This window comes from Mustela putorius, unplaced genomic scaffold, assembly GCF_011764305.1.
Source record: "Mustela putorius furo isolate JIRA1106 unplaced genomic scaffold, ASM1176430v1.1 tig00003988_pilon_pilon_pilon, whole genome shotgun sequence".
NCBI classification, from domain to species: Eukaryota; Metazoa; Chordata; class Mammalia; order Carnivora; family Mustelidae; genus Mustela; species Mustela putorius.
In genome coordinates, this window is record NW_025422127.1 from 13,687,484 (window position 1) to 13,702,116 (window position 14,633).

At 54.3% G+C, this 14,633-nt stretch overlaps 1 protein-coding gene across 2 annotated transcripts in view; it reads left to right on the forward strand.

Annotated features, from left to right (window-relative positions):
* Positions 1–14,633, forward strand: part of TSPAN11 (tetraspanin 11) — a 65,263-nt gene that overhangs the window by 26,604 nt on the left and 24,026 nt on the right. For both annotated transcript variants that reach the window (XM_004778297.3, XM_004778296.3), the window contains exon 3: positions 7,558–7,749. In XM_004778297.3, coding sequence (XP_004778354.1) covers positions 7,558–7,749 — 192 coding nt within the window. The remainder of the gene's footprint in view (positions 1–7,557; positions 7,750–14,633) is intronic.

Consider the following 14,633-nt stretch of genomic DNA (forward strand, 5'->3'; position numbering starts at 1 on the left):
GTACAGTCAAAAGGAGTGTCAAAACCTGTTAAGAATGGGGGGCACCGGGTGGCTCAGTTGGTTAAGCATCTGAATCTTCATTCCAGCTCAGGTTGTGAACTTGGGGTCGTGGGATCGAGCCCCATGTCAGGCTCCATACTCACCTCCCTCTGCCCACCCCACGACTCACGCTTGCTCTTTCTCTCTCTCTCTCAAATAAATAAACAATTTTTTAAAGCCCCTTAAGAATTAAAGATGAACATTTGGGAAAATAGCAGTTTCTGACCCACACTTGGTGCTTGGCTACTGTGTGTAGCTCTTTGAGGGGAATAAGTTAGTTTTCTATCCCTATAGCACCAGCTTTAAGACGGGATCATGGCCCAGTAAGAATTGTGCAGAAAACCAAGCTTACCGTTACTGTGCACACAGCAGCCTATTTTCTCTTCTATTTTATGGCATTTTGCTCTGTTTTTGATGCAGGCTACAACCCACCAAATTTATGTCCCAGCCCTAATAGGCTACATGGCAAAGTTTCAAATCCTAGAGCAGTTAGATGGCGTGAACGGCCCCTACCTCCTCCCTGACAGGTACAGGAAGCAGGTGCTTGTCGGTGGTCACGAGCCAGGCCTGGAGGTTTCAACCAGACTTTAAACGCAGTCTCCCCGCCTCCCAGTCAACCGTGCCATGCCTGCACAATTTGAAGGTCATGAATCAGTCTACACTTTGCGTTGATTCTTCCAACCACTCTTTACCATCTCCATCCTGTTTCGTAGAGGTGAAAGCGAGGCTCATGTGGTTGGCAGAATCCTATGTCACGTCTGGGGTTTCTGACTCAAAGTCCGGTGCTCTTCCCCTCTGTGGAGAACACTGACCAATAATCATAGCCATAGACTCGCTGCTCTGATGCTTACTTGGAATCAAGAATGTCCCCAAGGTTCAAGGTTGAACCTGAATCAGGATGTTCGCAGGGTGTGGGCATCCAGACACGCAGACTATGAAAAATCTAAGGAAGACTTAGGAGACACCACAGTGGACACTCCTCTCCTGTGCCTGAGCTCAGTCCCACCTCGGTTTCCCCGGTCCCCAACACTCAACCTACACCTGATCCCCCATCCTTCACTGTCCCCCGATCCCTCACTCCACCCCACCCCACCCCTTGATTTCGATTAACCCAGTAATGACAGGAACCATCTCCCTGGGCAGGGGAGGCCCCCTTGGATACAGCTCTGGGTCAGCAACCAAAAACACCAACACTTTCATGCCCCCTCCCTGACCCTAAAAAGAAAATGAGATCCGGCTCCCCTCCGTGGTGCCTAGGGAATGCTTTTCTTCCCTCCCATTTCCTGCACGGCTCTTTACAGCTCCCATCACCCTTGCAAATGTTGTTCCCTAATTTATTATTTTAATTAGCTGCTTGGCTGTGTTAATAATCAAAACTTTCCCAGCCTCCCAGGAGCTATGCCAGGCTCTGGGAGAATGGCGGGAAGAGCTGGTACTTCCCTTGGAGAGCAGTGGGGCTTGGCCTCCAGGGAACCCCCGGGATCCCTTAGGGGGGACAAGTCCAACCAGGAGACAGAGACGGTGGAGGACTTGTGACGCCGCTGTGGCGGTAGGGCTGACTTGAGGACATCTCTCTAAGACTCCCATGGGGAGGCTAGGAAGGAAGAGCCTCTCTGGATTTCCTGCCGAGGGAAGAAGGCCCTGGACTCTGTACCGCCATTCCCCCGACGGGGCCTCCGCCTGCCTCTCAGGACATGTCATCTGTGACAGAACAAGGCCCATGGCTGGTTCTTCTACGGCTCCCCTTCTTAAGATGCTGAAGTCACAGGACCCCCGTGGGGGGGGGGGGAGGGCATCCCTCTCCTCTCTGCTGTCTGGGTCTGCTGGGGGCCAGGCTCATATGGCGGGGTGGGGATGCACATTTGGTCTGCGTGGGCCATTGTGGGTGAGACCTGTCCAAGCAGGAAGCCTGCGACGACAGCCCTGGGCAAGGTGGCTTGTTTAGTGAACAGAGTTTGCATGAATCAGCAGCCCAGCTGGTAACACGGGCACTGAACTGGCCCGTAGGGTTCTTGAGTTCTAGTCCCTGCTTGGCCCCTGGCCGGTTACAGGACCTTGGAAAGTCACCTCTCTCAGGGCCTTTGTTTCTTCATCCAGAATATAGAAGGGGCCAGACTTGATTCTTCCCTCTCTTCCTCCCTCCCTCCTTCCTGAGGGAGCTACCGGGCACTACCCTGCATAGGGCCCTGCTCAGGACACTAAGATGAGTAAGATCTCACCCAGCGGCTAATAGGGAGCTAGACAAAGGGACAAATACAACAGTACGCCGTGACACGCATCCATCTAGAGACTGTTGCAAGGCGGGGAAGCCATGGGGAGGACATGATGATTTGTAAGACGGAGGTCAGGTTCCCTGCAGGTTCTGAGCTGGGTTTGAAGGAGGAACAGGTTCCCTCCTAGCTCCAACCCTCAGTAAATCCCCTGACCTCTGCTCTTGTCATAGAGATAGATTGCTTTGGGGAGAGAGGGAAAGTAGTGCCGTGACTTCTTTTCCCAAGGACTCTTTAAAGCCCAAGAGCCAAGAAAAGAATGCCTTTAAGCCGTAAGTGGCACCACAAGCCTAGCCTTGAAGATTCAACCCAAACAGAATTGGCATTCAGGCCACATAGGGAGTGTGGAGAAATGGGGGGAGCTGGGAGAAATGCTGGCCCGGCCCTCCGGGGTGTTGGTCATTGATCCAGCTCAGGCCGGCTAGGGAGGCAGGCTGGGGTTTGGGCTGGATGCTTTGGGGGCTAGGGAGCCAGGGGCAGCTTTTTGGTAGGGTTGCCTGTGGCTCAGCATTGGAAGCAGGACACACTTACCTCTGGGTTGAACAAGGGCCGGGAAGCCGGTGACGCAGGCATGGGGAGGCAGGGAGCCAAAGCCGGACAGTGCCTGGAGCCAGATCAGGAGGACGGCAGGGGGTCCACACACCACGGTCAATTGGGGGCAGAGTACGGAGTCCACAGTGACTCTGGGGGCTCTCATCTGAGCAGACGGTGGTGCCACTGATGAGGTTGACCAAAGGAGAAGGAGCTCCCAGTGGCGGCTCTAAATGGGCAAATACCCATTTAGCTCCAAAACCTTTCCAGGCCAGTGTGGAGCTGGGCAGCTAGGAGGTGCCTGGCAAACACATACAGAAGTGAACTGCATGGCCCCCCTGCGTGTTCCTGCCTCCCCTTGTCAGGGGCTTCCTTCTCACTGAAGGCAGGGGACTCTGGCCTGGGGGACCCTTCCTTATTGAGAGCCCTGCCACCCTGGTCCCTGCTTCTCCACCACCCCCCAAACCGGTCCTGCCCCCAGATCCCAGCGCAGAAACCCTTCAGTAGCCTGACAAAGAAAATCCTGCAATTACTTTTATATTCTCTGCCTGCTTTTTAGGGTTTGGGGGAGAGAGGTTGCTTCTGCCGGCTGTCTGTCGAGGCCCAGCCGTGTGTAGCAGCTCAGACTAACCCTTCTCCTGGCAATGCTTCTCTTCTATAGTTTGGAAGTTCCTAAAACTGTGAGGCGTGGGTGACCTGACCTGCGCCTCTGGGACCACCGGGGTCCTCGTTAGCAAGAAGGCCAGCTTCACCCTCTGTGGGGCTTTCTGGCTAATCAACTACAGGCTCTGGTTTTGAAAAATAGAGTTAATATTCCACAGTTTCTGTAAAGAGCCTAATACCGTTGAATCAACTATATGCAAACGGCAGCTGAAAAAGCTCACTGGGGTCAGGTCACTCTCCATGACCCTTCAGTCGTCCTCGCGGCTCCCCTTCCACTGCTCTTCCTGCTGATCTGGGCAGTCTCCACACCGCTGGGGTGAAAGCCTTGAGCCGCTGGTCCAGAAGCATCTTGCTGGAGGAATGTTGGCGGAAGGTCATCTGCCCATACTAACAGTGATATTTTACCCACATGGAAGAGACCTTGGAGATATTCTCAACCTGCAGCATCATTTTACAGATGAAGAAACTGAGGCTTAGCCGAGTGAAGTGTCTAGTACCCAGTTGCATGGCGAGGCAGGGGCATAGCCGGGGCTGGAACCTAGGCCCGCTGACTTCTACCTCCCCGTCCGCCTCTGGTGACCCGTTCCAACATTTAGCAGCTTTCACTCTTCCTGTCCAGATGCAAGATTGTTTTCTAAAGAGCTGATGGAGACCGAAAGAAGAAACCCCCGGAGGACTTGAACCCCTCTTGTTCCTGCTGGCAAATCCCTCTCCGTGTCCCGTGCAGACACGAACTTCTCCACCCAATGTGACATCCCAGGGAAGGTGTGCTGTCCCCAGTGACATCAGATCGAGTATGGATGTGTCCTCTGGACCTCAGTCAGGGCAGTGGGTCCCTTCAGATCACTTCCAGACCCTCCCTCATGGCTGGGGGCCCTGCTGCCACCCTGCTGACTCGTGGGCTCTCCCTGATTTGCAAGATCCCAGCCCTTCCTGTGACTGGCAAGAAAGCAGCTCCATTAGTGGGATCAATACTGCTCCTCTCCTGGGGCTGCATTTCTTATGCGCCCCCCACCACCTCCTATCGCTGGGAGCCCCATGGGTTGTGTTGTTTTTTTCCTTTTCTCCTAATAGGACTTTCATCTCTTTGGACTGGGAACTCTGCTCCTCACTACCCTAGCTTCCACCTCAAAGGTCCTACCAAAGCAAACAGCCTCACCCAGACAGGGAAAGTTTGACAGAGTTCAAGTCCAGAACAAGCGTCAAGAGCTATCCAGGCAGCTACACCCAGGGCAGGGGCCCTGAAGCTTCCAAGAAGCAAGAGATTCACAGATGAATCTCTGTGAGATTCATCACTGCACCACCTCCTGGTGGGGAGGGGCAGGGCACTCTGACCCCCCATTAAATAGGGAACCCACGCAGTCGTTCTCTGGAGCCACCCGGGAACTTCATAAAATAGTCACGCACGGACCCTCCTCCCAGAAATCCCGCTTGGCCCAGGGTTGGGTTTCAGGGAACTCCTAGCGGACTGTGTAGCCAGGCTGAGAAGGCAGCCTTAGAGACCCGTCGACACCAGGGCTCACTGCATGCTATAGGATTAGACTTCAAGCCCCAAACCTGAATACATTATTTAACATGGCTTATCATTTCTCTGGCCAGAGTGTCCAAAGCTTTTTATCAGATTTTCAGTGGTTCCAAGTCCCTCAACGGGTGTCCCCACTCAAGCCCACACATGCCCAGATGGGGCATCCTGAATCTGATTCTCCACCTATGGGGTTGACAAACCTAATGGATAATGGATCGTGTGTATATTTCTGTAAAGAGATACATCCATTAAAAGATCAATGCAAAGTGGTCACATTGACTGTTTCGTGCCGCTCGACATCTCTTCCTGGCACTCTCATGTGCCTTTGATTAATAAAAAATGAGAAATGAATTATTATTTAATTAATGCACTGTATTTGGTAGGCAAAAGCCTTCAAAATATAAGATCCGCAGGAAAAAGTAATCAAAGGAGCCCTTGGTGGTTGTAGGCTGGGCATCATGAGTCTGATACAGCCCCTTTATTGGGGAGATGAGGAAACTGACTCTCTTAAGCCACACAGTTAGCTCTGCCAAGTTGGAACTCTCACCCAAGCCTTTCAGCCACACTGGGGGGAGGGGGCACAGAAAGAACCCGTGTAGGCTTTCTTCTGGAAAGCCTCACTTGACACAGTGCCCCTGAGCCAGACTCAGGAACTCCCTCCCTGGTCATGAAGGCTGTACAGGCCAGAAAGACCCTACACTCACAGAGAATTTCAAAATAAAATAAAATTTTAAAAAATCTATCATAGTCCAGGATTTCACTAAAATACCGCCAACTGTGAGATATAATGCCGTTGTTTTCTGCACTATCAAGAAAACATGCGGCCAAGTATATTCGTAAGATGCATCTCCATTGTAGAGATGTTAAAGTGGGGGAGGGAGGGCTTTGGCAGAGGGGTGGGGGGACATGTGCATCCTGGAATTGAAGAAACAAGCACCTTAGTCTCTCCCATTCCTTTTGGAGTGGCGTGGCTGTGTGATGTCTTTCTACCTGTTTACCTCACCTGCTGGAGGTGCTGAGGGGGACAAAGAGCACTTGGAAGAAAATCAATTTTAAGAGTGAAGTGAGTAGCACACCAGACCCAGCCCAACCTGTGGAATCAGAGGATGGAGTCCTCAGTCGACCTTCAGAAAACCTGGCTTTGAATCTCAATTCTGAAGCTTTCTCAGGGTGTTAACGTGAGCACCTTCTTCTTTGCAAGCCTCAGTTTCTTCATCTGCCAGATGGAGCTACGTGCTCCCCACCCCCGCCCTCCTCCCCCACACACAGAACTGCCGCAAGACTCAGAAGAGAGTGTGCCCTGGCCATGGTGAGAGCCGCAACCCCCTTCTACTCACTCAGCTGACATCTGTGAGTGCCGAGAACAGACACCGTGAAATGACAGGGTGGGTTACAGAGTCACTCTGGGATGGACGGAAGCCCTAGCAGGATGAGCATCCATAGACCAAGCCAGGCGGCACAGGGCAGGGGCATGGGGGGGGGCGCTTCTGTAGCGTGGGACATACCCAAGGCAGATTCCCTATCCGTCTGTGGAAGAGAACCCACTTCTAAGTGAGGCAGGGAGACTGGGGGCCAGACAGAAGTCTGCCTTCCAGGAGCAGAAGGCAGAGATGGTCAGAGGTCCCAGGAGTCCTGCCCCCCACCAAGACCCTGGGTAGACACCCTAATACCACCCCATCCCGTCTGGCACCTTGAGGACACACACACACACAGATACACACACACACATGCTTCTGCTGAGCGTACAAGTCACAGAAAGGGTATTCAGCCTCCGTGCAGAAAGAACCGGGTGACAGAGCCACCCCAGCTCTGTGTCCCAGATAACCTTCCTCGGGAGCCAGTGGCCTGACCTGCCAGTCAGCCGTGCCCTGTCCCTGCCTCCTTCTCGAAACTGGAAAAAAATGGGATCATTAACTAGGAAGAAATCTCTCCCAGTCTTGCTGCCCCAGACTGACTCCAGCTGGTGCAGCGTGTGTCCGTTCAGGGTAGAGGGAGAGAGTGTGGCTCTGAGTCCGCGTCCTGGCCCTGCCGCAGCCCCAAACGGCCCCTAACTAGAGGCAGGAACTCGAGCAGCTGGCCTTTCCTTGGTGGGCCCCAGTTTTGTCATCTGAAGATGAGAAGGGACACAATGAGAAGCCCCAGTATGCTCCGTCCATGGGCAAACAAACATAAGGCTGAAATGGGGCGCATATGAACACACCCTACTGGGAAACAGGGGCCAGTCCAAGGAGCTCCAGGAGAAGAAGGGGGTCGTGTCTCATGGGGACGCAATAGCATCCCGGTAAGAAGTACCACAATTGGGAGTCAGCCTTGGATTCAAAATCTGGTCCTGCATCTTGCTCAGGTGTGTGACTAAGGACAAGTCTCCTAACTTCTCCATGCCTCAATTTCCTCATCTGTGAAGTGTGTGACCAAACTATCCTCTCAGGCTCTTTGAAAGACCAGATGAGGTGGAACGTGGTGGGCGCTCTGTCGATGGCAGCTGTGGGCCCACAGCGGCCACCTGCCCTGACCTGGACTTCCCTGCAGGTGGGCGGGGCGGCCGTCATGGCCGTGGGCGTCTGGACCCTGGTAGAGAAGAGCGGCTACCTCAGCGTCCTGGCCTCCAGCACCTTCGCTGCATCTGCCTACATCCTCATCTTCGCCGGGGCTCTGGTTATGGTGACAGGCTTCCTGGGCTTCGGCGCCGTCATCCGGGAGGACAGGAGCTGCCTCTCCACGGTGAGTGCCTTGCTGGAGCCCCCAGCCCTCCCCCTGCCCCCTGTCAGGTTCCTATATTGAGAACTGCCCCTCCCCCCACATTCACACACAGTAGAGGTCCCTGGAATCAAGGCCTCAGGAAAGCAAGAGAGGGACAGTCACCCTCAGGTCTGATGGTGGTAACAGTCTCCAGATTCTTAACACCTAAGCCAGACTTGGTGGCCCCTTGACTCAACCTTTCCACTTACCTCCTCCTCCTCCTGCTCCTCCTCCTCCTCCTTTTCCTCCTTCCAGATTTTATTATGGTGCTTTTCAAAGATATGCAGAAATGAATGTGATAATGAAGCCCCCGTCCATCACCCAGACTCAACAGCTACCATCTTCTGGTTCGTTTCTTCCCTCCCTCCTTCCTACCTCTCCCCCGCTGGCTCCCAGACAGCGAGTGGTCTGTAATATTTCAATGCGTCCCCCTAAAATGGAAGGGCCCTTCTTTAGAAAACATGCCAACATCATGATCACACCTAAGAACAATTACCAGTCGATCCCTAATATCATGAAATAATCAGGCAGTTTCAAATTTCCCTTTCTCTTTCTTCCCTTCCTCTTTTCTTTTTTCAGTTTGTTTGAATCGAAACCTAAATTAGGCCCATGTATTAAGAATCCCTTTCAGTCTCTCAGCTACACCACCTGTGTGTGTGTGTGTGTGTGTGTGTCTCCTTGTTTGCAGTTTATTTGTTGAAGGAACCAGGTCATCTGTCCTATGGATTTTTTTATTATATCCTTGTGACATTGTTTAACGTATTCTCCTGGCAGTTGAATCTAGAAGCTTGATCAGACACAGATTTGATTATCGGGGCAAGAGGATGTCATGGGTGATGTGTGGGCGGCACTGGCTCCTTGAAGCTGGGAAGACTGTCCATCCATAGCCGGTTCATTGTGTCCAGAAAGGAAGCCAGGGCAGAACTGGTCGGGGCAGAAGGCAGACCCACTCCCTTGCACCCATGCACTGTTGGCCACACCAGGCTCCATGGCAGCTAGGTGACATCTCCCCCCTTTAATCTCCTCCCAAGGACCAAGCCCATTGGGGTCAGGAGAGGCTACAGAACATGTGGAATTAGCAGGGAAGGGCCAGAGCCAGGACAAGTCCGAGTGTCCCTGAGAAATCAGGTTGAGCTTGCATGGAATCAGGTCACAGGAAGGAACCTTGAAGGCTGTGCTCTCCCCACCCCACTTCCCTGTACCCTTTGCTCATCCAACCAGGGGAGCTGGAGGCAGCCCATGGGCTGTCCCCAGAAGCCTCTCTCACTGGTGGTGACCTAGTTTTTAAACTCTGGCTATAAAAGCACCTGTGTTCAGGCTCAGTAGGATGGCTCTCCCCTGCCTAGAAAAAATTCTTTGATTCTGCTCTGAGAGCTAGCCCAGAGCCAAGGTGCAGCTCACAGGGACAGCGGCACACCAGTGGGGGGAAGTCCCACAGGGACCCAACCACCAGCGCGTGGGCTTTGATGTGCACTGTCCTAACAGCAGTGGGACAGGTGTGCCCCGGGCCACCCCCACACCAGCAGCCAGCCCTCACGTGGCCTGGCATGCGTCCTTGCGAGCCTGAAGGACATCCTGATCTGATCGGCATCAGCTGAGTGGAGTCACTGGGCAGGTGGAAAGGGTCGGCGGAGAAGCTTCTGCCCTGATGGGGACTGAGGCATACGAGGACCAGTGCTTTTGGGCCCAGAGAGATCCTGATGCCTCCATTCTCTGTGGGTCTGCCTTTCCTCTGCTCAGCCCTGACCCTTTAGCATCTGGGGCCTTGAGCTTGGCCTCGGGCTTCAGGCTGAGCCCTCTGGCCCACGGAGGTGAGCCGAGGAGCCGTGTGATCACCAACTGCCCCTTCCTTCCACGAGCCACTCTTACCGTGGAAGAAACAGAACTCACCTCTCCAGCCCAGGAAGGAAGGCAGAAATGCTCACTGGGGAACCTTCCTTCTCACTCAGAGCTGTCTGTCCTGGCTCTGTCCTCACAATAGAGCCCTGGGATGCTACAGTCCCTCATGAGCTCAACACGAGGCCTTGTTCTAAACACGGATGCCTCTAGCTCTGTTCTTCCTCACCCAGCCCGGCAACATACTTGCTCTCACGGTGTGCATTTGAGGGGAGGAAGCTGGCCGGCAGGGAGCTTAAGCAATTTCCCAGAGGCCATACTGCTAGGGGCAGTTGGGTCTGTCTCCTGGGCCAGAGCTCCCATCCCCCACCCCGGACCACCCTCCCCAGCCCGCCTGCCTCCAGGGGGCATTACGTACCCTACCATGCCCATGAGCCAGCTGGCCCCAGAGGTGTGGAGGGAGTAAGTGCCAGAGCTGAACTGTGAAGCCCAGTTGGTTAGAATTGCCAACGAGAATACACACCCCAGGGAGGCCTGGCAGGTTGGGGGGTAGGGGGGCAGGAGGCCGAGTGGGTAACGTGGGCAGAGGGTGCGCCGTTCTCCGTATCTGCGATGTCAGTGCAGAGCAGCTGCTCTCAGGGACCTGGGTGGGGACAAGAGGGAGGTCTCTGCAGGGCCTAGCCAGAATACTAGGGCAGAAGACCAGGGGTGGGGGCGGGGGCACCTAGAAGTTCCTTGCACTTATTAGCTCATTACAGTATGACAAAGCAGTGTGTGTCAGAACATAACCCATGTAGAAAGGAACTTGAGGGCCATTAGCTCCAATGCTCCATAGACATTCTAGTCCAAAGACACTGGGCTGGAGAGTGTGGGTCACCCAGGCATTAATGGGGGTGCTCAGTGTTCTCGGCTTCTGTGGAGCCCAGTTCAATCATAAGAGCTCTTCCCCTTGGCAGTCTTGAACTTCAGAAGGAAAGTCTAAGCGTCACTAACGGGCAGCCTTCTGCTCTGTGAGCCACAGTCACGGCCCCCTCTCCCGTACTCCCATCCTGTAGCATTCATGAGCAAGGCCTGCCGGCCCTCCAAGCCCAGCCGTTAAGATAACTGATGTCTCCAGCGTCCAGTCCCAGCCTGCCTGGGGGGACCACACTCTGTACCCAGGGCTGTGCTGGAAAGATATGGGGACTTCTGGAAGGCCAGCGCCTCGGGCTTGCTTGCATGGCAGTGCACCTCTACCTCTCAGCTCTCCCTTCTGAGCTTCAGAGGGTCAACAAACTAGAGGCCTTCTCATCCCCCTGGGCCTTGAGGCAGGGCTGGGGGCACAGGGGCTGGTGCTAGATGCCCTCTTTCTTCTCAGCCCCACCTCAGCCCCTCCCCGCCCCTGCCTGCTCTCGCTTCCAGAACTGATCCAACGCCTCTGGCCTCTGTGGTCCAATGTCACTAACCAGACACATCACCGGCTTGGAAGCCAGGGCAGGGAAGAGTGCCCATGCACAGCTGCCGGCCCAGGGGTCTGGGGGCAGCAGGCTAGCAAAGAGCAACCTTGAAGCCCGGAATCTTCTCCCTTTGCTCCACCCCCCACACACACACAAAAGAACCAAAGACAGAACCATCCTGAGGACAGAAACACAGGTGAAGCTGTGGTTCTGAGTCACCCCCATCCTGGCCCCTGAGCCCCCGAATCATTGAGCCCTTTACTGTTTCCCCATGAAGGTGGCTAAGACAAGTAGGAAAATTCCAAGCCAGGCTCTCGATCGGGGCCAAGCGATGTGGCTAAGGTAGTCTGAAAGGGTTCTGCGGTTCCTGGAGGCCCCTTGCTGCTCTCATTTCTCCCCACTCCTCGTCTAACTTCCCTTTGAAATCTTTTCTCAGCTAAAGGCTGAAGGCAACTCCAGAGAAGGAATGCTGTGAGTCTGGCTTTGCACAAAGTGGTCCCCAAAGAGGAAAGGAAAAGATGAAAGACCAGCCAGCCTAGTGATGTGCGTCCAGCCGGGATCAGGCGGAGGGTGAGGCTGGACATCCAACGTTCCCCGAGAATGAGCCAAGGTGGGACCGGGTGGGGCTGTCCGGCTCACATGGCGTAGTGACATCCTGCCCCAGTCCAAGCCTTTCCTCCTAGCATATCTGCAGCTCCTAAAGTCCCTTTCCCAAGAGGGAAGCGTTCATCAGGGACAGGAAATCTGCAGAGGGGAAAGGGAATGGGATTTAAATTATTCACACCAGATCTTCTGTTTTAGCAAAAGCTGCATGCGGGACCCAGATAATTCAGGCCATCTAGGCCTAAGGCTGGTGACCAGGACGGACGCCACCCTGATCAGAAGGGATATTTTTAGAGTTTTGAATACGGGCTCTGAAAACTTTTATGTCTTAAGCCAAATGAAGAAGATGATGTATAGTTTGGGCTAAACTGGGTCCTCATCATGGGCTCTTTTATATTGAGGGGATGGATTAGAACAGAAGAAGTGCTAGAACCAATTTCTGATAATGACGAGACCCCAGATGGCAGCACTTCCATCCAGTACATCCAGAGCTGGTTCATCAGGGCAAGGAAGTCTAGAATCAAGGACTGTGGTTCAAAAGTGAGTTGTAGCAGAGCTTGCCCAACTTACTCTGGCACTGGGAAAAGTCACTCGGCCAGTTCTGGCCATCTTGGGATCCCTGTCTTTTGCTGGGGGTAAGGTATGACGAGAATGAGAGCGTGTTCTAAGGAGGAAACGAGTCACCACATTATATAAAGATCATCAAATGCGGCTATAATTATCATTTACATCACCATCACCATGACCAAGCTCCTTTGAGAAGGAACCTAAATAAATGGAGTTATTCTTAGGGCCAGCCCTCCCAGGTCCCCACAGCTTGGGCGGGACCACGTCCTTGATGGAAGCTGGTCGTGGAGGAAGGACCCCGCCGCCCCGGGGTCGCCGGGGCCCCATCTCCCCATCGCTTGCTTCTCAGCCTCACCTTACTTTGTCAGTGTCCATCAGCCACCCAGGCATGGTGGTCACAGCCTTGTCTGGTTGGTGGCACGCTGACCTTTGAGTCAGCTGCCCACATGCTTCAAAAGGATGGATTCTGAGCCCCAGGCTTGGAGAGCCCCAACTTCTCTCTGTCAGAGCAAGAGAGCCTTTCCGGGCCCTGTATGTCTGGTGCAGAGGAGGCCGGGAAATGGGCAAGATGACTCTTGTCAAGACTCCTGAGGAGGAAGTAGGATGCATATTTCCTCAAGAGTCTGCCTTGAAGCAAGAGGGCGGCTCCAGAGACCCATCCAGTCAGCCTGTGCCCCACCTTTCCCAGCGGGGGCCGGCTGGGGTCTTTCTAGAGAGGCTTGTTCCGTCCACAGCTGCCTGATGGAATGCGGCCCCTCTTCCTCTCAAGACCTTGGCAGATCTTTCCCATCACCCTCCTTAATTCGGGGGCTGTGCAGAAGGGACTGCCAGGGTGCGAACTCTCCACCCATCCCCTTAGCCAGAGAGAAAAATAGACTTGCCTAAGGTCACAGAGCCAGGAATTGGCAAAGCCTGGTCAACACCCAAGTCTTGGTCCAGGGCCTTTTCTGCTGCCCCCGGCTGGCTTTGCACAACCCCCCCACCCCCGCTTTTGGATGCTTCCAGCACAGGGAATGGGCATTCACTTTCCATGGGATTCAGGACCTATGGTTTGCATTCCAGGTGAAAAGCAAAGCCCTTTGAGGACTGGGGGTCAGTTACTCGGCGGCCTATCACCTGATCTAGTCAAAAGTGAAGGTCAAGCTTCAAGCTGCGGGCAGCGGGACAGGCAGCAGCTCTGTTCATGTACCAAAGACGACACGTTGACCTAGCTGGAGAAAGCCCAACTTGGCCGTGTGTGGGTTGATGATCACCCTTTAGTGGGGGCTCTCTCTGCCCCTCTCCCTCAGAGTAGGGCTGACCGAGGAGACTCAGAAACAATGTGTGTGTGTGGTGTGTGTGTGTGTGTGTGTGTGTGTGTGTGTGTGGCAGGAGGGCAGGGGATGGCTGCTAGACATCAGACTTTCGTATCCCAAATCCAAGAGTTTACTTAGCTTGCCATTATGCCCTCTGTCATTTGGTTGCTGCTTCTTTCCTTAGCAGATTCTGAGTTTAGCCACAGGACAGGAAGGAGACATGCTACAGTCCTTCTCCCCTAATGAAGCCCAGTCTGGCCTTGATGACTGGGGGGGGGGGGGGTAAAGGGGATCTGAACCCCACATAGCCCTTCACAACTTACTCAGAAGCCTGTGGGTCCACACAGGTATTTCAACCTTCCTAGGGACATTTCCTCCCCACTGGTGTGACAGTGTCTCTCACGGCACGAGCTCACACCCACGAGGATGGCTGGCCGCTGAGGAAAACTGAATCTAGTGGAAACTCTCCTCATCCTGAGGCCCCAGGCACATGGTCAGTGAGGCCGAGGCTGTGGCCACTGTTGGGCTCTGAGAGTTTCCTGCCCTACCAAGGGCCCTGGGTGCAGACAGAGTGCAGGAGCCCCCCCTTCCCATCCAGGAGGTGAGGTTTCTGATCCATACCTCATTCCCGTCATGGATCCATGGTCCTCCCTGTGCCCCTGGGCCTGGGACAGGAGCAGTGACTACACAGGTGTCCCGCTGGGCTCCTTTCTTGCTGGGTCGTGGCGCTGGCTTTGGGAAAGCCGTGCCTCCATATTGGCCTGCAGTGCCCCGCTCCGTCTCCCCGCACATCTCACGGAGGTTTTAGGGGAGTTGACTATCAGTTGAAAAGGAAGATCCAGGAGGCAGAGAGATGGCAGCAAAAGGGCTTCATTCCTGATGAGGCTGATTGGAGTGTGTGGCTTTATAGCTGCGGCCAGAAGCCTTAGCCGCTGGTCGGCTTTGGTTGAGACAGGCCCGCAAGCCTTTCTAAGAACTGCCCCACTAAACTCACGGCATGTTGGAGAGCAGAGAAGCTGGCATCATGAGGACAGGCTGGCCCCGAGATGAAGGAGGAAGGCCCACTCCCCAGACAGATAGGACAAGCAGTGAGTAAGGAGGAGAGAAGCAGGGGTGGTGGGGGTGGAGG